This window comes from Pteropus alecto, unplaced genomic scaffold (assembly GCF_000325575.1).
Source record: "Pteropus alecto unplaced genomic scaffold, ASM32557v1 scaffold39, whole genome shotgun sequence".
NCBI lineage: Eukaryota > Metazoa > Chordata > Mammalia > Chiroptera > Pteropodidae > Pteropus > Pteropus alecto.
In genome coordinates, this window is record NW_006443568.1 from 6162320 (window position 1) to 6183908 (window position 21589).

A 21589-nucleotide genomic window follows, 5' to 3' on the forward strand; every position below is an offset into this window, starting at 1 on the left:
AATCAGAGGTCTTTCTCAGGGAGGCAGAATAACCTATCCCCTGAGTAAACAAGAAACTGTACTCTAGCCTAAGGCTGCAGAGGTGGCTTGCTGCTCATAACTGAGAGGACTAGCAGGCTATTGGCAACAAAGGCTTTTTGAATTATGATTGTTTTGAATAATCTTTCACACTTCATCCTTGATCTTAACATTGCCTTGTAGTAATGACATTGGAGATGAGTTCATTGACACCTAGAAAGATTATTATGATGAGGGTAGTACATTTAATGATAGATAAAGTTTGAAGGAATTTTTGTGGTATGTGCTATTTTTTTCTCCTGATTTTGAGATTCTAGGAGCCTCCAGAGATCTTTTAGTATGGAGAAATGTTGGGGTACTCCGTTATATAGTTTGTAACACCTTTCCCTGAAGTTTCTCGAAGAAATACTGGGTTGGATTAAATGAGTCTCCTAATTTGTGCATACATAGTTGGGGACAAACACTGTGGGGCTTTGACTCAGTAGCCAGGTTTAGTTTAGGTAACATAATCATCTTTATGCATCATTGCCCTTCAGCATGTTGGTCTTTACATATTAAGTTAAAATGTATGAAAAATAGCTAACAATTCTTGTGATAGAATTTGCCTTTTCTTTTTCTGGATTATATGTTTTTCATGTTTTGAAAACAAGGGAATGGGAGGGGAGAAAGCAGAGGGGTCATTGCTGAACCCTGATGGTTAAAGGTAAGTGAATGTTTAACCTGAGTCACTTGAAAATTGTTATTGTCTTATCTGAAAGTCAACATGGAAATGCTTTTCAGTTGTGTTTAATGTGTATATAAAATTCAAGATGCTAACTCAAAACTTTTTTTTCCTCTTCTGTTCTTGAACAATAGGTACGTTCTATGGATGAACTGAATCATGATTTTCAAGCACTTGCTCTGGAAGGAAGAGCGATGGGAGAGGTAAGTAAACTTGTGTCAGAAAAGTGGGCCTATTTTTCAGGGAAGGTTGGAGCTGTCTTTCATCAGATGTGTCCGAATCTAGTCTTTCAGAAGTATGTGCTTGCTTTTCCTTGTTGCCATCCTCATGATAGAAATGGAAAATTGCAGGATTTTGCCAGAATGCTCTCATTATAAGAATGTTAACCTTAGCCTAATGTCTTAAAAACAAAACAAAACAACCAAAATATGAGCATAAATTACTGAATATTATATAAACCAGTCAGTTGTAAATTGAGGTGTTAAAATTTCACAGAATATTTTCATTATGTATGTATCAGATGTCCTTACCTTTGCCTCATTTTCCAGTTCTGAGATTTGTTTGCAGTGGAAGGGAGTCTTAGATTGGTTGCTGATCAGAATATGTTAATAAACTATTTTTAGAGTAGTGCCATGTTTGAGGAAGTTGTTTAAAGCTCCATTGCAAAGAAATTAGGTTTATGGTGAAAGAATTCCAGGAGGTAGAGGCATGAACCAGTCATCCCTTTTGTACATAGAATTCAGAAACAAGAATTTTGGTTTGTTTGTAATGTTTAAGATTTGCAAAAACAAAATTTGCTATCATTCATTATATTGATAGAGAAGATTGTCATAATTCTAAAAGAAAGGAGAGTATAAAGTACAGCTGACTCCTGTTTATTCTTGTTGACAATAAGAATGTATTAGTTTGAATTAATTGCCGAAGATGTCACAGGTTCATAAATTGGGGGCATTTCCTCGTGATTCTCTTGTTCTGGAGAGTAACCTTAGGTTTTTTCTTGTTTTATTTTTTTGTGTATCTAATACTTAAAATTTCCCACATCTATTTTTATGTTTTAAGTGGAGAATAGCTATATTCTGGATTCTTTTTGATAGCATTCATTAAATACATTTGTTCCTTGATTTAGCCACTATTCTTTGATCCAGGCACTGTGCTAGGTTCTGAGAATTCAAAATTAAGATAATTCATTTCCTAATTTATAGCAAATATTCGTTGACTGCCTTTGTGGTTAGATATTAAATAAACTCTTGGTATTTTGGTCCCGAGATTCTTGCTTCCTTTGTAGGAAGATTTTATTTCCAACTTTACTGAATCATCTTGTGGTTGGAATCCAGAGTCCGATCATCTTCGGTTCATGGGTTTTCGGTCTGTTCTTGCTTCTACTCCAGAGCTTTAAGGGAAGATTGATAGGTATCTTTGTGTTTCCTGTGCTTGCCTAATATCATTGCAACAGTGCACATCAGTAAACCTATAGGGTTATTGGGTAAAAGATTTTCTAAATTAACTTCTGTAATAAAGTTTAAACCGAAAGTTAACAGATATGTCTGAGATTAAGTATAGATGGGGAAACCATGTTTATCTTCTTCCTCACTCCTGTAATTCTAACCTGGTCCATGCCACCAAAAATCTAATCACAGGATTTTAAAATTAATTACACAAAATAAAAATAATGCTCTGTTACTGTTTTGTAAGCAACACGTCATTATCTCGAAAGACAATTCTAATTGAAGAACAGTGAACAGAATTGAATAGAAAGTGAGTTTTATTTAAATGACAACTTAACAAAAACATTTTTAAAATCAATTTTTCTTCCAAATATGCCTCCCCTCCTCAAGGTCTCTAAACCTCACCCTCCTATTTTTGTTAGAAATGATATTTTTTGATATATGTATATAATTTCTCAGACCTGTATGTAAGCACAGTAAATAACTAAAAATGCTTTCTAACAGTAATGCAGTTTGACACTTCCTTCTTTCCTCATTATTTATTCACAAAGTAATAACAATTACCATTTGTCGACTATCTATTAGGCAAATGATAAGGGGTTTGCACACATTATCTCATCAGTTACATGAGGATGGTGCTATTATGTAGATAAGGAAAAAGGCTGAGAGAAATGAATGAATTTGCCCAGGATCACATAGTAAGTGGTGGAGCTGGGCTTCTGACCTGGCTTCTTCTTCAAAGCGTGTGCCCTTAGGATAAATGAAGCCAATACTTGTAAAATAATTGACAGTAAAGACCTGATTTTAGTAAGCTGTATAAAAATTGATTTTGAGAGAGGATTAAAAAAAATGCTTAAGTACACTTCCCTCCCAAAATACAGATACTGAAGTTATTCTTTGAAAGCATAACCCAGTGTCTAGGCACAAAGGGGACAAACTAAGTATGAAATAAAGTTTCTGTCCTCAAGGAACTCTATAGCTAGTTGAAGAAGCAGTTAACACATATGACAACAGAAACAGTGTACAGTTTTTCCATGTACGGCGAAGAGGGTGATCAGTATTGGCAGGACTAGGTTGTTGATTACTTGAATGGAGAAGGTATGACACTTGGGAAATGTCTCATAGTTTAGTCAGAATTTGCATAGGTACAGGTTGGGAGAATGTTTTTTGCAGTGAAAAAAGAGAGATTGGCACAAAAGAGAAATGAAGAAGATAAGCTTTTATAATAAAATTTAAAAAGCACAGTGTCTACTTAGTTTAACTTCATTAAATTCCTTTTTTTAGGCACTGAAACATCTCTGGGAGGTGATGTGTATATATATAGTCTTTACCTATATAAACACTAAAATTTCAAGTAATTGCATGGACTTCTAAGCCAGGCAGGCTTTTTGTTGCAGTTATTTTATGTGTGTGGGGTGGAGGAGAAAGGGAGAGACACCCTCATTAGGCAAACAATACCTATGTTCAAGAATGTATGAATCTTTTTTTTTTTAATCCTTTGAAGTCAAAGAGAATCGACTCCATTACAAGAAATTAATCTCTAGTAAAGTTCGAGCTGCTTGGTTCTTGTTTTTTTTTTTTTTGATCAAAGCCACTGCTAGACTCTTGGTGTCACTTTGCAAGATTTAGAAATCTTGCCAAAGAAGTGGCTTCTTAAAACATCATTTTCAAACCTTGCTGGTTGAGTGAAGTACAGTTCTTAGCCCTCTGTTCTAGAAAGTCAACTTAAAAAGTAAGATAGGAAAATGTCTTAGGATTAGGGCCACGAATTATTTTCAATTATTTCATCCACTGCTTGCTAGCCTCTTTCACTCAACTAAAAAGTCAAAAGTTCTGAAAAAGTTTCAAGGCACATATTCCAACAGCTTTGTATTTACATATGAAAAGATGAGTCAGTTGAGTATTCCAGAATGTATCACTGTAGTACTGAGGAAGGCTCGCTAACCTTGGCTTTGAGGTGTTTCTGCATTGGTTTTATTCATGAACTTGCATAGCTTATTTGCCCCACCTGTAGGAGGGTTGTATCATTATTGTTCATGTTCTGAATAGAATGGATTTGCAAAGAGGAGAGTGGTTCTAATTGTAAAGTACTTTGAGAGCCTTTTGACAGAAAAGGTACTTTATTCTGCCTAATTGGTTTTCTAACTTTTAAAAACCTTTATTCTTTTCAAGATTGTTTAATGTTTTACATGTGGTAAACTTGACAGCTTTCAGAAATGTTAAAGATAGTAGTGATTATTTCTGGAAAAAATGATGTATTTAGATATTTGGCCCTTGGTCTTTGTATTAAACTGAAGCATAGAAAAACTTACCCTTGGTAATAGGTTTGTAAAACTGAGGAAGGGAATCTGGAAAGTGTTCCTGTATATGGAGTAATAATGAATCCTAACATGTTCCCTGGAAATAAGAATAAGGTGAGATATATTTAAGATATAGCTGCAGGTTCTCATTATTTGCTACATAGGAATTCTATCCATTAGTGTGAGACAGCAGAATGAATGGCTTGTAGACAGAAGAATTTGATAGTGATTTGGAGAGCTGGTAATCCAAAGAAAGGTATAACTTGGTGAGAGAGATCTCATTGGACCAGACCTCTGAAGCCACAGCTTCCAGTCTTGGCTCAGACATTCATCTTCTTTGGACTTTGCTTTTTTCCATTTGTAAGACAAAGTAGGACTAGATGGTTTCTCAGGACCCTTTCAAATCTAAGATTCTCACAATTTTCTCATAATTCTATCTTTAAAAATATAGAAAATAGGATTAGTTCTTTTTCTAGGATATTCCAGAGGGCATCTAAAAAATGTGTTTTTAGACTGACTTCCTCCTCGTTCTGTAGAGGTTTTGTAACTTTTCATTGGGATCTCTAAGTGACTCATTTCCCGATCTACAGCTGTCTGAGACGTTGAAGCATCTGTCCTTCAGGGCTCATGGGTTGGTAATTCTGAAGTTAGAGCAAGTGGGGGCTTAATGCGGCTACCAAGTCTGTTAAAAATTATTTTCCACATCTTTCCATCATGGCAAACATAATGGCTCATAGGATTGGAGGCTTTCGGGTAGCTAAAAGTACTTTTAGGATCCCCAATCCTAGAAGGGCTACCCCACCCTGGCAGTTCCTTGAAGTTAGGATCCCATAATAGTAACTCATTTGACTTCAAAATGGATTGGATTTGGAAAGGAGAACTATTGCCTGCCAGCAAGATCATGCAGCCTTTCTTGCAGAAGGAAGGAAAAATTAATGTTTCCTTGTGGTGTATTAATATAAAAAGCTGTGACAAAGTAGTGTAAGATCCCTTTTTTCCCCCAAAATGTAGCTTTTGAGTACAGATAGGAATGGTGAAAGCTACCTAGTTCCATAACTTTTTATTAATGCCTTCAGTCTTTGTGGATTTTTGACATCTTGCTGTTAAAATGAAATGTTTCCTTTAGAGAAAATGTAGTTGGCTAAGGTAGGCCAAGTGAACTGGAAGAATGAGATCTTAGTTACTAACGTTCTTGTATTAGATTAATGACTGTGGGTTAGAGATGAAGTGACCTCTTCATGATTCTTGTTTGGGAAAGTTCCTGGGATCTCATATAGTTTTGGGATTGGGTTTGGGCATTTTGAGGAACAAGATTAGAAGAAGGTGTCTTTTAATCCTGAGAATGTGGACGCACGTGTCATTTGGAACCTGCTTCTCACTTCTGTCTGGTCACTTTGAGACCTGTGTGAAACTCCATTCATTCCAATATCTGCCTTCTGTCCTGCACTGGAAAGAATAGGCAGACATACCATCGTGTATGTTGAGCAGTCTTCGAATGTTTGAGTGCAGTAAGGTATAGCTGATCCAATCTACGTAGTGCTTAATCTGTCTCCATTTAATTTCTCCCTTTTATGTTCCTTTGGCTGAAATATTATTCTTTTCACCCACATCAGTATGCTGTATTTGAGGATAATCCAACTAAATAACTACAATATTACATTAACACTTTGGCATTGGTTTCATTACCTATGTGAATCTCCCAACAGGTTTTTGAGAAATATCAATACCATTTTTTTACTTGAGTAAAATGGGTCCTAAGGTTAAGTGACTTCCTGCTAAGGTCGTAAATGTCATGATGTGGATTCACTTCAAGTTCTATTTCATTAGGCTCAGAAATAATAATAGCTGTGGTGTATTGAGTATATGTGGTTTTCCAGGTTCTGTGCTAATCACTTCATATCCATTACAGTCTTCACAGTGGTTCTACAATATTACAATGTCCTTTTTATAGGCCAGGCAAAAGAGACTAGAGAAGTTAACATGATCATGAGCAAGCTATTTGAACCCAGTCTCTATCAGTCCAAATCCTGAGTTTTTCTGTTGTTGATTTCTGTATGTCCAGAATCTACCCATAATTCAAAATCCAAAGCTTTCTTGCTCTCATCAATGAGAAACAATGGAAGGGAATTCAGGTAGCAAGTTATTTGTATCATTCATATGACCCTAATTTATTTTCTATCTAGTGATTTGTGTAAATGTTTTCTATTTCCTTGCACATAAATTAGTCGAGGGCAGGGATGTCAGCTAATAAGGTATTTGTAGACAATAGCTGCCTAATATATTATTTTGCATGAATCTTATACCAGTAAATATCTTTTTCTAAGCATTGATTCCTTTTTATTTTCTTTGTGAGATGGTATCGCCCTCCCCCAAGGGACCACAGTTCAAGAAATATTTATTGCCGGTATTCTCTGTTCAGATTACTTTTCCACCCTCAGGGATGTGGGGGTGTGAAGGGGAGGATGAGGAACAGATACAACTGAAAAGCATTTATTCAACCTCTGCAAATTTTTATATTTTTAAACTATTAGATAATTACTTTTGCAAGGAGTACATAAGATGAATAGTAAATTAGCAGTGCTGTTATCCAAGTTGAATCTGATATAAAGGCATTTATTGTAAAGGATCTTTTGTTTAATATAGTCGTAACCAGATCAATGGGACACTTTCTCTGGGCCATCTGCTGGGACATGGAAATATCCTCATATATATACAACTAGACATAACGGTATTTAGAAAACTGAAATGACTTTTGTTATATTTCTTGTTTAAGTGTGTATTAAACTATGTTGTACATAATTCTTGTTTACTGTTATTTTACAGATGAGGAATCAGAACACCAAAGTTTAATTCATTGTCTTGATTAATTAATGCATTCTGTAGTTTCATAACAAAGCATATAGAGGAAGTAGTTTAATTTCTCTGTTGGTCTTGCTTATATGCATAGTAGCCATACCTATGAAATATGCATCTGGAATTCATGAAAAAGGGAACTTGTCCATATCTAGCACACTGAGGTCCTTGTCTTGTCAAGTTAATGATTAAAAATACCCCGAGGCTGACTTGGTGTGGGGGTTGGGTTTGAGTATTTGGTCCCATCTCCTCTCTCAGTTTTGAGCTATTTGTTTCCTTCTTTGAGGATATGGGGGCGGGGGGGGGGCGGTGTAGGTCCTGAAGCAATCTAGATGTTTTCATGGTTTTATTCATGAACTTTACAGGTTTCCTAAGTGATCTGGAGGCTTATCTTTTGCACACTGAGCTCTCAGATACTATTGCAAGAGTAATTTAAATTATTATTAAAGTCTAGATGTAATGAATGTGGTTATGTTACAGATCAAACCATGTAGTTTATACATAAATAAAAATAAGTAACCTTATTTATAGATAACTTGCAGAGGTAACACAGTCCTCTTTTTTTTTTTTTACATTCTATATCTTGCAGAAAAGCCCAGGTCACCCTGGTTATTTCTTCATTTTCTGAATATACTGCAGTCTGTCAAGTTTTATGAAGATAGCAGAGAAAAGTTTCTTTTGGCTCTGTTACAGTAACTAGAAGTGGGAAGGTATAAAGAAAACATTACTTTCAGTGGATTCAAGAGAGTATGTGCAGTGGAGAAAGGATTATTACTGCGGAGCTTGCCCTAGGTTAGTTTATTGTAAAATAACGTGGAGATTGAAGTGCTAACAGTATCTCCGAGTTTTTTTTGAAGGACATGCTTCATGAAAATACGGTGTCTTTTGTGTGTTTCTTTTCAAGGATGAAGTTAACAGTGTGCCCTATGCTCCTTTGGAAGGGAGTACATTTTAACAGTAATCATCAGTTGGAAAACTGTTTGCAGTTCTAATCTGTGGTTCTCCCAAAATTTAAGAGCTACCAAATTTTTCTTATCTCTGTTTGCTTTTTTGCTCTTTCTTACTGTTCCCCAGCAACCCACAGTGGATTTCAGGACAGTCATACAACTTTACCCACTGAACCTGTACATTTAAACTTGCAATATGATATTCTTATATACTTGGATCCTGATTTCATCTAGCCTTTGCATTCAGTTGGCTCTGTAGAATAGATCTCTGATTAAAAGAACTTCAGTGATAGACTGCCTTAGTGGCTTCATTCATGATCATCATGATGGGCTTATGACCCTTCTCTTTTGAAATTAGATAGCTTTTTAAAAAATGCTTTGAAAACAGAGGCATCTGAGCAGCAGTTTGTACTTTCCTTGCCCCCATTCCCACGAGTCCTTTCTCTTAACATTTCTTGCCTAGATTACTGCAGTGATCTCTTTGCTTAGCCTCCTAGCATCCATTTGCTTTCTCTCATCCCATTTTATGGAGGAATGTCAGATTAATCTTTTAAAATTAATTGATACTCCCTGTTTCTGCCGGTTGGTTTAGGTGCTCCATAAAACCTCCCTGGCAACTGGACTAGTTGTGCTTTTTCACCCTCTCCTTACTCCTTCCTTATGTTAATGCCAGGCTCCTTTTTTGTTGGTAGGCACCCGCCCTACTTGCTTTCATTTCTACCTTTGCTCTTTGTAGAAAGTCCTTTCCACTGTCCTCTCTTTCTCTACTCCTCGCCTCCTTTAAGGCATTCCTTCACTGGTCCTATCCCAGGTTATTGTTCCTTCCTTCATCTGTAGTAGATTGTGAAGTTTCAGGATCTATACCCCACTATTAGTGCGCTTACCTTAAAATACTTTGTAACTGTATCCGTTTGATTCGCAGGTCCTCCTCCCTCTCCCTAATCTTTTCTTTCAGGGCAGAGAAGTCTTACTACTTTCCTTATTTCCAGTAGTGGCTAATGCAGGCTGTGCAATTAATACTGTTTAAGTAATACTTTACTGTTTGACATCAGTGAGTACTTGTGCTGAAACTTTTTTTCAGTGGCCAGAAAATCAGTATTGGTTTTCTAAATGTGGGAGAGATCATATTACCTCATTGGTCAAGCCTAAGCGATTTATTTGATTTCATCTTTGTTTGTGGAAATGTTATTAAAGGACATTAGATACAACTATTAACAATGCTTATGAAAAATACTTAATAGCCCTGGAAAATATTTCTTGAAAATCTGTTAATTTTATATACTGTATAATTATAATTAGGCAAAAAACCTTTTTTTTAGGGGAATATATTAGATTTCAACCAAAAGATATTTAGTTAAGAGACCATTAATATGGACTCTTTTTCAGTAGTAACCATCTTGCCATGTAAGCTAAAAATTTTGAGCAGTAATTACTAGATGCCAGGTTATGTTGCTGCCTAGTAGAGAAATGCGAAAAAATTATAGCAAATGTTGACTCTTAGTTTTTTTGTGTTTTGAATTAAATAGAACAAAAATCTTGTAGCATTTAAAAACCTTTACGTATTAAGTATTGAGTAACCAATTAAAAAGAAGGCAGGGCAGTTCCTTATTTGTAGATGTACAAACGGGAAGTGATAATTTAGATAATATTATTTAAATTGAAAGAGAAGACGAAAATTAAAATACAGTCTTTTTGTTTATATACTTATTTTTAATTTAAATAACTGGCTTGAGATTAAACTATTGAACATTTTTAACATTTTTTATTTAAGCTACAGTTTTCAAAGTGGATTGCATGTTAATTGCTTCCTTAAAAATACTTGAAGCATATGGTGTAAGTTCTCCTTTTAAAATCGCCACTAAATTGTCACTTTAAAATTATGTTGATGCGAAATGTGTCTGCTAAAGAGAAAACACATTTATTTGAAGTGAATTCTGTACCACCTTAATCAAATTTTTATTTATTAGAAAATCAGTTCTAAATCATAATAAAAGTGTGTTTTGTAACAAGTCACCCATAAACCCACTACCCCACAAGTAGCTATTTTAGTTTTTATTTTTCTTTCCAATCTTGAACTCAAAGGGAAGGGTGCATGAGGAACAGTCGTCTTTACATCTATATTTTACTTCTAAAATTTAATGTTATTTTTAAAAAAAATTTTTTTTAGATGAAGCAACCCTTGATTGACCTCACAGATTACAAGGACCTTGTCAGTTTACAGTCTCTTACGTTTTTATTTTTTACACCGACAGCACCTGGTCTTCCTAGGTGGTCTCCCATCCAAGTACTAACCAGGTCCGACCCTGCTTAGCCTCCAAGATCAGACGGGATCAGGCTTGTTCAGGGTAGCATGGCTGTAGACTAATGTTATTTTATAAATATCACTTATAGTCATTATGTCTCTTTTGGATGAGCTTACATTGTTGTATTTACGGCTACCTTATTGCACATTTAGTTTGCTCCCAACTTTTTTGCTCTTACACTTTGAATGTCGAGTTTTTCTTTTGATTTCTTTTTTGTTGTTTCTCTTTTGTTGAGATAAAGTCTCAGGAATGAACATGACTCTTGATATATATATTTTCTTACATAAAAAGACTTCCAAAAATTGTCGTAACAGTGAATAGATGTACCTTTTCTTTAAATTGGTTTAATATTTTTAATATTTAATCTGATTCTTGTTAAAGCTTTAATAATAACATGTGTGTGTAGTTCATAGTATTTGTGTGAAAGCGCATTGTATACTCAATTGATTTCACAGCTACCCTCTTATCGAATGGAGGGCTAGGTAAATCCCCTTCGGGCATTAAGATTTTGAGAAGGGCTTTATGAAAATTTTACAATTCTCACACATCAGACCTCTGACTAGAACATTTGACTGGCAGCGGTAACCAGTACTTTATTTCAGTCAGTCCTGAGCAGTCTTTTTTCTGAGTTAATGTCAGATTCTTTTAATGTAATGAGATAATTACTCTGAGATTTAAAAAAATAGAGGGAGGGGCTATATCTTACCAGCTAGTTAAAATATCAGGTATTTGACTTGAGCATTGGCTACATTCCAGTGAAACTAAACTTGTGTTGGAAGTTTGCATTTCCAGATAACATGACCAAACTAGTTCATGCCTGCAGGGCTGTAGCATTCCCGTGACTAGGACTCCTTAAGAAGCCATATTTCTGCTCTGAGAGACTGCTCTATGCAGCCTGTATTGAGTGTGTAAGCAGTTACCTAATATTTTATTCTTCTTTAGTACAGAGTACTTGTTGCAGAATGTGGTTAGTGTTGACCAGCAGAAAACCTCATTGATACTTCTCTATGCAAATATTCGTGATGGTATGGCCATACAAGCCCAGTCCTAAATAATCATCCTGCTCCTTAGTTTCCGCAAAGTTGTAGTCATGGTTCTTCTTGTGCTGTTTTCTTAGGGCTCTTAATTTTATGGGATTTATACTGGAGTGGGCAAGGTGATACTGTGCTTACATCTGCTAGCTGAGTACATGGGAGCATTTCATTGGTTGGCCATTACTTTTGTGAAGTCTGTTGGTTATTTGTTCTTAAATAATAATAGCAGGTAATTCTTTGAGTGGTTCATTGTACTTCTTTACACACTATCTTATTTAATGTCCCTAACAGTTCATTTTATAGGCGAGAAAGCTGAGGGTAGAGGGGTTAAATTCACGCAGTTGGTATGTAAAACCAGTTAAAAAGAATGATTGCAGAGCACTTATGTGTGCTTTACCACTGTATCGGTTCTTAAAATAAGAATCCTAGAGGTTCTTGACATTCTCAGCCCCTTATTGTCTCTACCTCTGTTTAAAGAGCTCTCTTAATGTGATGATTGGTTGTGCAAGTGTGGCTTTGTGTATTCTATTTTGTTAGATGATACAGTAAAAAAGGTGTTTCCAAACAAAATTTAGAAGTTTTCCAAGTAAGTGGATAACATTGTTTGTAAATTGATGCTTGATTTCTGTTTTGTTTTCCAGAAGACTCATGAATAAGCATACTTGATTTCTTTGCTTTCCTTAAGTCTTTTCTTTTACAAACCTATGGTTCAAGCTGGGATAATAATGTATGTGTTTTTCTCTCAAAGATTTGAGAGCAGATGCTATTAGAGGGGTAGTTAGGAATCCTGTTTAATGGGATAATACAAGGAAGAGTTCAAGATCTGTTGTATTGCGGGGGAGGATGTAGGATCTCCCAAGCCCTGGTTCTGTTTAGCAGGTCATGAAAGGGACTTTGATTGCTAATTCAAAGATGATAGGATTATGGGATGAACCCCACGCCTCCGGCCCCCCCCCCAACCAGAGCCATAGGAGACTAATGTATGAAAACCGTAATGCAGTTTATTAATTTATAAGGAGAAATAACTCTGAAGTGGATAGGATAATTGCATTCAGTAATCAGCATGCTTGGTTACAGGAGGAAGTCAGCTTCTTATTAGAAGTTTGCTTGGTAAGCAGAGCCTGAGCCAGGGAAGTTACTTGGATGGTTTTAGTGGCTACTGTAATCAAGCTACTATCTAGCCTGATACAGTGATTGCTTTTTAAAGAACCTAGAAATGCTAGGTTCTTGTTTGTGCATCATATGCCCTCTCCCTCCACGTACCAACTGGATAATACTGCCTGCATCTGACTCCCAGAGTCTCCTTTGCTTTTGTTGGACCAGTTTCTATTCTGTTATCTTCCTTCAGAATTGTCAAATCTTTTAATCCTCTTATTGCCTAATCTTTCTTTAAAGTGAATTTTGTAAACCTCTGCTGTGATCTGTTCTTTTTTGTCCTGTCAAAAACAGTAATTCCAAGTTCTTCATGGGAGTAAGCATGAGCCATCTTTTCATCCACTAGTTGCATTTCAGTTTTTGGTGATTGCATTTAGGTGTGGCTCAGGTGAAGGTTTGATAACCTCTGGCATTTATGCCAATGGGTTGGCGAACCAAAATGTTTTAGCCAATGCTTTAGATGATGTTACCTCCAGAAAGGTTGCTGTTAGATTAGAAATAACAATTGGATACTCAAATCACTTTGTTTTTATAATTCAGTAGGTTAGAGTATTGCTTCTTTTAATATGATCAGATTTGAACAGTAATGTCTTTATTTCAGTTGAGTCTTGAATATGTATGCGATTGCTATTAATTCTCAGTAAGCTTATATCTAAATTGATTTAATTTTGCATAAATTAAAAAGCCAGTCATCTTTTTAATACAGAAAGGCTATAAGACAAAATAGAGAAGACCATGAAATGGAATGATGTAATTTTTCCAAATTCAAAAGTACTTGTATTTTAGGTGTTAGAAATGGTACAAGAAGTGCTTCTTGAAAACAAACTCTTATTTAAAGAAGTGTTTTGAATATAAGAAAACTCCCCCATGCATTCACAACCATATCAGCTACCTATTGCTACGTAACACATTTCCCCAGAATTTAGTGGCTCAGAACAACACAGTGTTTAAGCCTCACAGTTTCTGTCGATTAAGAACCCAGTCGTGGGCTCACAAGACCCTCTATTTCAGGGTCCTTCACAAGCTGCAGTCAAGATCTCAGCTGGAGCTGCAGCCATCAGTTCAGTTGGGGAAGGGTCATCCTCCAAGCTCACTCATGTGGTTGATGTTAGGATTAAGTTCCTCACAGGTTGTTGGACTGAGGGCCTCAATTCCTAATTAATTGATGTCCAGTGACCTCTCATGATTCCTTGCTACATGGGCCTCTATAGGGCAGCTCACAACATAGCAGTTAGCATCATCAAAGGGAGCAGGCAAGAGAGATGAGAGCAACAGGGCAAGAGAGGAGTGGAAGCAAAATGGACGTCAGTTTTCTGTAACATGATCTTGAAAGCTTCAACCCTTCACTTTTTCCTTGTGTTATTCCTTAGAAGCGAGTCTAGCCCCTTCTAGGAGAGGGGATTTCATAGGGCACGAGTCTAGCCCCACTAGGTCTAGCCCCTTCTAGGAGAGGGGATTTCATAGGGCACGAGTATCAGCAGACAAAGGTCATTAGGAGTCATTTCCGATTCTGCTTCCCACATAACTTAGGAGAAGGGCATGTTTTGGAGGAAAGAAAGAAATGCTAGGTTCTATATAAGATCCAGAGACTCTGACGAGATTTGCTACGTTTGCTTCTGTCTTTGCTCAAGTACTTTGGTGCAGTACTTTCCTTTCCTTCCCACTTGCAGGGTGCTCTTGCAACTCACACTTTCTACTTTTTTTCCCTCTTATAACCTGCATACTGCCACCCTCTCTCCACCCTGTTTTTCTTTATCTCTTACAGACTTGCCTTTTTCGTCCCTGCTGTTTTTATTGATAATAGTTCATTGAGCTTCTTGCTGCTACTTTGCCAAAGCATATGGAGTTCTAGTACTTTTTGGGCTGTTCCTAGCATCTGTTTAGGATTTATATTTATACCATTCGTTAATAGTGGGAGATACGGTTGCTTCTTGGTATTAGACTAGGGTCTTGAGTTTTGGTGTGTATTATTCTGAGACTTGTTGGATCTATTGCTACTTTGAAGTAGTCTCTCCACTTTTTAGCACCTTTCTACATGTTGTATTGTTGTTTTCCTTTGAGAGAATTTGGCCAGGAAACAGCCTTGCTTTTGTATTCACCTGCTTTTCCTGGCTTTGTGTGCTATGACAGCCCAGTAAGCTAAAGTGATGGATGACAGGATCCCAGAGTCATTTTTAAAGCCTCGAGTTCAAGAGCTTCTGCTTTCAGAAAGCAATTTGACAAATTATAGACAGACTATATTTTGCACATGGAGGCTGGTACTTATAGAAGCTTTTCTTTGAGTTTTGAATAAAAATTTCCAAATTTGTGTGGAGAGGGATAAGTACCATAATGAATATTTTTGATCACCTTTGTTTTTTCGACTATTATATGGAAAATAAAATTAGCCAACAAGTGAGATTTCCCTTGTGCTGACATTCTTTCTTCTAGTACTTAGAGGAAAGGTTGACATGGTCTCCTGTTTGCTCACACTTCTTAGTCAGTAAAGGAGAAAAATCAGAATGTTAGTTGTAAAGGGTACAACCAAGAGGGAAAGAAATTCTATTTGTAATCTTGTGAGAGGGCATTTTTGAGACTAAAAGGAGAGAAAGAAGTTTAAAAACAAGAATTCTTGAATTGTGCTTGAGGTAGTTTGCATTAATTTTCAGTGTCCCTTCTGTGATTTACAGCTATTTTGCTTTGGTGTAATGCCACTAAGTACATTTGTTGAGAACCTACTATGTGGCAGGCTTTGCACTCATCAGCAATCCTTCTAATCATTTCAACAACTTAAAAAATATCTCCTTGATTAGTCAAAGAGAATGAGGAGCAGGGCAGTTCAGCAATTTGTCCTAGGACACATCAAAGTGGTCTAGTTCAGGGCTTCCTTGTTCCACCTCTTAGCTATGGTCTGGTCTGTCCTTCCATCGCTCAGTCCCTTCAAATTAAGACTAGCTACCTCTTTGTTATCCTCAGAGAATGAGACTGAGAGGCTTACTAGGAATTGGCTGCTTATAACTGTTCATCTTCAAGTAAACTTATGCATCTGTGCAATTAAATGCTGGACCCAAATATGTCTTCTGTCATGATTGCTTTGATTAGAAAATAAATTAGGGCCTGAATTAAAAACTGTGTGGGAAACTGCTTTGGTCCAGGAGTAACCCTTGTCTACCAGATGGATTAATAGAGCTAGAGTAAAATTATGCTGAAAAACTGAGAATTTAGGTTTAGAAAGGCGAGATTTATTTTAGTAAGGACAAAGTTGAGTTATTCCTCTATTATTATTGGGTTATGGGATATAAATTGGAAAGGTAAACCTTTATTGTTAAGTAGAAGAGCAAATACTTCCTGTTTTTTTTCTGTTTCTCTGAGAAATTCAACTCCCCAGGTGTGCTTTCTCTTTTATGCCAGAAGCAGTGATTAAGTACTGCCTCAAACACCTGAGTTTCTTGTCTGTCTAGTAGGAACTGAAATGAAAACATAATTAGAGGAAATAATAGGGACATTTTAGCGAGTAAATGATGACCAGAATGAAGAATGATGGGATTCTAGTTGAATTTTACTTTGTAACTCTGGTCACTAATGCTTTGATTTTTTGGAAAACTATACTGTGTTTTGCATTTCTTTGGTTGAAGCTCATTTAAACTTCTCATATTGGGTTAGGGCCATTGATGCCTGCATTTCTAAGAAGCATAGAATGGTTTGTCAAGTCACTTTAATGACATTACTAAATATTGTTAAAATTAATTGAGGTTAAGAGATTCTTATTTTCCTTCCCATAATGGGGAAAGATGGCTTTTCTTTCCTTATCTTGGAATAGATTAATGATGTAGTTGGGAAGTGTTTTTTTGTTTTTTCTTTCTGGTGATGGAAGTGTTTTTGGTTAACAGGATCTCTTTATATGAAGGAGGTGAGTGAAGTTTGCCTCTACCATACCTAGTAGCTGGAATCTGAGTTCATGCTCTAGCTTGAGTAACTTTGTATGGTTAGTCAGTACACATTGAGAGTGTTTTAATAGTTGTAGGTACTTGTAGGTACTTTCTTTTTTCAGTAAGAGTCTTCTTAGGAAGCAGGTAGCTGATAGGTCTAATATTAGTACTCCCCTTTAAAAATCTTGGCATAGGTTAAGTGAATAATTCTAGATATTTAAGCTGAGCATCTATTGCTTGCGATGGGTTGATTTGTGTGTGCGCCCCCTGCCTCACCCTGCCTTAGGTCCCTGTGACTTTTACCAAATATACAATAGTGCTCTGACCACAATCTGTGTAGCCAGAACACTGTGATTAAAGACCTTCAGGGCACATGAGCATCTTCAGTACCCTTGTCTAAAAGAAAGTGTTGACTGCTGTACTTTCATCCTTTATGAATTCTTTAAAAGCATCTATTATTTTTAATTTGCAGCAGCTCTTGCCAGGTAAAAAGTTTTGGGAAACAGATGAATCCAGCAAAGATGGACCAAAAGGAATATTCCTGGGTGATCAATGGCGAGACAGTGCCTGGGGAACATCAGGTAATCTAGATCTAGCATCTGTACTGTGATTTATGCTTGTCTTAGAGCTCCTTTTCTCAGCTATTGGCAAGCCATGAATTTTATATCAGTGACATAAGCATGTCAAGCAATGTCTTGTCTTGCAGTATGATTGCCACAAAGGAGCTTATATGATGTAATTTATTAAAACATAATTAACACAGAATCAAATCTTCAATATTTTATTGAAGTGGTAGCCACAGGGGAGTGGTCTTTTTTGAAAAGACCATAATTTCACCTGATACTTCTTGTTCTGTACTGCTGTCAGCATACTTGGAATTAGAAAACCCATGCCTGCCATTTGAAGTCATGTTTCTTTTTCCTCCCCTTGCCGGTGTAATGTGTATGGGATGATCAATCTATAAATGTGGTTGGGGCCAAATCAAGTCACTGGGCATGGATGCTCTTCTGAACAGACTGTCCTTGAAGAGGAATGAGGAAAACTTGAAGAGGCAGACACACAGACAGCAGAAAGAAATGACAGATGATAGGGAGGAAGGAGACAGAAAACCCAAAAGCCGATGTGCTGTGTTATAGCACAGTGTAAGAATGGAACCTCAGATGACACTGAGTCATCAGAAAAGATCAAATTATGTTGTTTTTAAAAAGGGCGGTAAAACCACATTTTGTTTTAGTAATAATATCACCAATAAAATATATTAAAAAGAAATTCTGCTACTCGAAAGGGGTAAACATTAATTTATCCACTTATCTAGATAAACCAGTTATGTGAACTGCTGTATTGCACAACTATCCTGGATATGAGGGGTGTGTTCTGCTTCCTTAGCTATGTAGAATATTATACTTAGGGAAAACCACAGTAGGAGGTTTAGGCTCAACTGACCATGGCAGGTTTCCTGATTCCTAGTCATTGGTTTATCCATGAGACATCACTCATAATTTGTTTGAGCCTCTGGCTGCACTGTATCATGCTTGTGTATCTTTTTTGTAGATCATTCAGTTTCCCAGCCAATCATGGTGCAGAGAAGACCTGGTCAGAGTTTCCATGTGAACAGTGAGGTCAATTCTGTACTGTCCCCACGATCGGAGAGTGGGGGACTAGGCGTTAGCATGGTGGAGTATGTGTTGAGCTCATCCCCGGGAGATTCCTGTCTAAGAAAAGGAGGATTTGTAAGTTGGCTTGAGGAACTTGTTCCTATATCTCTCTCTCTTTTTTTTTATCCCCTAAAACAAAACATGCCTGTTTAGTTTCCTTAGATATTCACAGCACTAATTACAGAGTATTATAAAACACTTTTATTAAAATTAGATTTCAGCAAACACAGTAGGAGATGTAAACTTAAAAATAGAGAAATAATGTTTTTTTGGGGATACACTGATAGTAATGTGAGGCAAAAACTGCAATCTAGATCGCATTTCATTGGTCTACCAGAAAATACCATTTTCGATTTAAAACACACACAAAAGTAAACAGTTGGAATTAAAGAAAGCTGAAGCTGAGGTGTTAGTATTGACTACATTGAAGAGCAGTGATTTGCCAGTACCCAAGAGTCCTTAAAATGGATCAGATATATAGGATCACTCTTGTTTTGCTAACTAGCCTTTAATTATGGGATGGTCTTTGGCCTTCTTTGAACAACCTTGCCTCTTACATTCAGCCTGTCAGGAAATTAGAAATTCTGTTAATTCTATATCTGTATTTTTTTTTTTTTTGGATTCATCATTCATCTCTCTAATGCTAAATTGTAGCCAAAGCACAATCTGTCTATAGCCTCTTCCTTTTTTTAAGTCTAAACATTCTTCTTCAGCATCTTTGATAGCCTTTATCAAAACTAGTCCTTTCTTAGATCATCTACTTTTTAGGTCTATAAGTCTTGAGATAGAAACATTCGAGTCTTCTTCATTCTGTATTCTGTGATGGTTTTATATTCCAGGTTATAGACAGGAAGGCCATGAGAGGCGCCCTGAATATGTCTTCCCTTTTTTGGAGCTAGTACTGCCTGTTGGCAATCATTTAAGAGACCTTTTTCCTCTCAAATTATATTAAAAATGTTGCCTCCATGACTGTCTTACTTTCTTTATCTTATAGCATTTGTTGTTGATATTTTTATTGGTACATATCTGTTGCTTGGTGTCAGAGGCTTGGTCTTATTTTTCCCTTTCCACTTGAAACTTCTTTAGAGTAACAGTAGTTCATTTTTGGTGCAGCTTACTCAAGTGTCAAGTACAATTCTTTAATATATTAATGGACATTAAATTAATGATTATTGCCTTGGTTGGCATGAAGAGAACAGGTCCACATGGAGTTAGCTTTATTCTAAGGTTGTCAAAGGTGGTGCTTCATCTGACATTGACGTTTGACATGTGGCCAGAGCTTTTAATTCCACAGAAAAATAAGAAAAAATGAATTGAAATGAAATTTCTTTAAGAGGCTGGTTTGGATTTTTCCCAGCTCCACATCTAGAAGTTTGTTGTGAGGAATTTAGCCAGAAGAGGATCTTTTACTTTTATAACAGTTGTTAGGATCAAGGGACTAAACTGGGGTTTTTGTGTTAGTCTTGACTTCTAGCCATTCCAAAGCTGAACTGATTGCTTTTGGATCTTTTTGACTCTGCAGAGATATAGGTCAGGTTTAGTGGCTTGTGGATCAGATAGGAAAAGGCTTCTTTTATTTGAATCTTTCCAAGAGGCTACAGGAGAAGAACAAGGTCTCTACCCTTTGGATGTGGGGAATAGGATCAGGCAAATATGATCATTTGCCTATTGTCCCATGGGAAGAATGGTGTTACTTCTTCTCTCCTTTCACCTTCTCTCCAACTCACCTCCTTTTCTGTCCTTACACTTTCCTAGTCTCATGAGTATAGATTTCTTATACAAAGTGCTGCCTATAACTTAATTACTATAGGAGAAAAGTTAGTGTCATGCATAGGGAAGTTGTTAGTATGGTGAACTGGAACTTGTATGACTCTTGCCATGAATTCTGTCACGTGTGATCAGTTTCTAATTCTTGGACATTAGCCAGGTGGGCGTGTGCCTGGTTAACTAAAGTTTGTAGGGGGCAGAAAAATAATTGGAATAAGGAGAAAGATAAAATGCTGGGACTGAATTATTTTTTTCTCGTTTTTCTCTTTTTAACCAATTATTTCATCACTTAATCTTATGGCACAGCTGTATCTTTTACATTCAGTGTCTTGTATTTATTAATGCTACTTCCATCCTTAGTTGTCTTGGGAGACTGGTGATTTTTAGCTCTTACAGTATTATCACCAGAGGAGGGTAAGACCTCAGGATAGAGGTCAGAAAATTGAACTCTAAGAATCAGATAATTTACCAAGCTTCTCAGGTTTGCACTAAAAAAATTAAAATTCTGCAAATCTGTGTTCCAACTTCTCAGAAGGAGAGTTGTAGGTAACGAAAAATTCCATATTTTGACTTGAGTGGCATCTAAAGAGTGATGCAGGAGGACTGATCATTGACATCAAGCTACCGTATTGGTGGATAAGGCCTGAGGATCAGTGAACTACTTTATCAGCTTTTGGTTGTATGCTGCTGATCTTACACCTAACCTGCCTTTGCTCTGCTTGTTGGTTAGGATGACATCTGACTAAAGCTTGGTCAGGGAAACCTGAATTACTTTTTGATTGTCATAATATGCATGCATCTTCTTGGGAAAGGTGAGCCTTTAAATAAAAAATCTAGTCTGTCATTCAAAGTGTTGTGTTCAGAGGCCAAGAAGACAGAAAATCTGCTTCTGATAGTTAATCGTTTTAAAAAGTGGGTAATTGGTGGTTTATGGGGTTAGAGCACTCAGATGTTTTTAATTTTTGGATGGCTTTACCAGCATTACCATGGAGACCATTGAGAAGCCTCATTTAACCCTCTGAGAGCCGAAAACATCATTTCTGATGGCATAATGAATGTAGACCTCAAAACAAGTAGTAAGGGGTCAGTCTCATACTGACAACAGATAATCCTGACTCTGATTAACTTTTCAGTTAAAGATGGTTTAGAACTAAAGTAACCTACTCATTCTACAGTGGTTTTCCATTTTCTGTAACGTTTCCTGGTTACAGCTTGAATGAAGCTATTTAACTCTTTGTCTAGCTTTTCAGAGCTTGTACAAATGGACTCAGTTTACTGGTTTTACAGGCTGACAGTAAGAATATGACAGCAGTATTTTGTTCTTAGCACCCACTGTAAAATTTTCGTAGTATTCCACATAGGAACCAGAAACTTTAGGAAAGCAGTTTTCAGAATGAGAAAACTCAGAATACCAGTCAAGTTATAGTCACGTCTTTTAATTTAACTTTCTGGTATCTTTTATTCCTAGAATAAGACAGCTGTC

At 36.6% G+C, this 21589-nt stretch overlaps 1 protein-coding gene and 1 pseudogene across 1 annotated transcript in view; one reads left to right on the top strand and one right to left on the bottom strand.

Annotated features, from left to right (window-relative positions):
- PUM1 (pumilio RNA binding family member 1) overlaps window positions 1-21589 on the top strand; it is a 122037-nt gene that overhangs the window by 25057 nt on the left and 75391 nt on the right. Inside the window, exons 3-5 of the mRNA XM_025041390.1 lie at window positions 874-942; window positions 17157-17265; window positions 18236-18414. Coding sequence (XP_024897158.1) covers window positions 874-942; window positions 17157-17265; window positions 18236-18414 — 357 coding nt within the window. The remainder of the gene's footprint in view (window positions 1-873; window positions 943-17156; window positions 17266-18235; window positions 18415-21589) is intronic.
- Window positions 10528-10646, bottom strand: LOC112472988 (annotated as a pseudogene).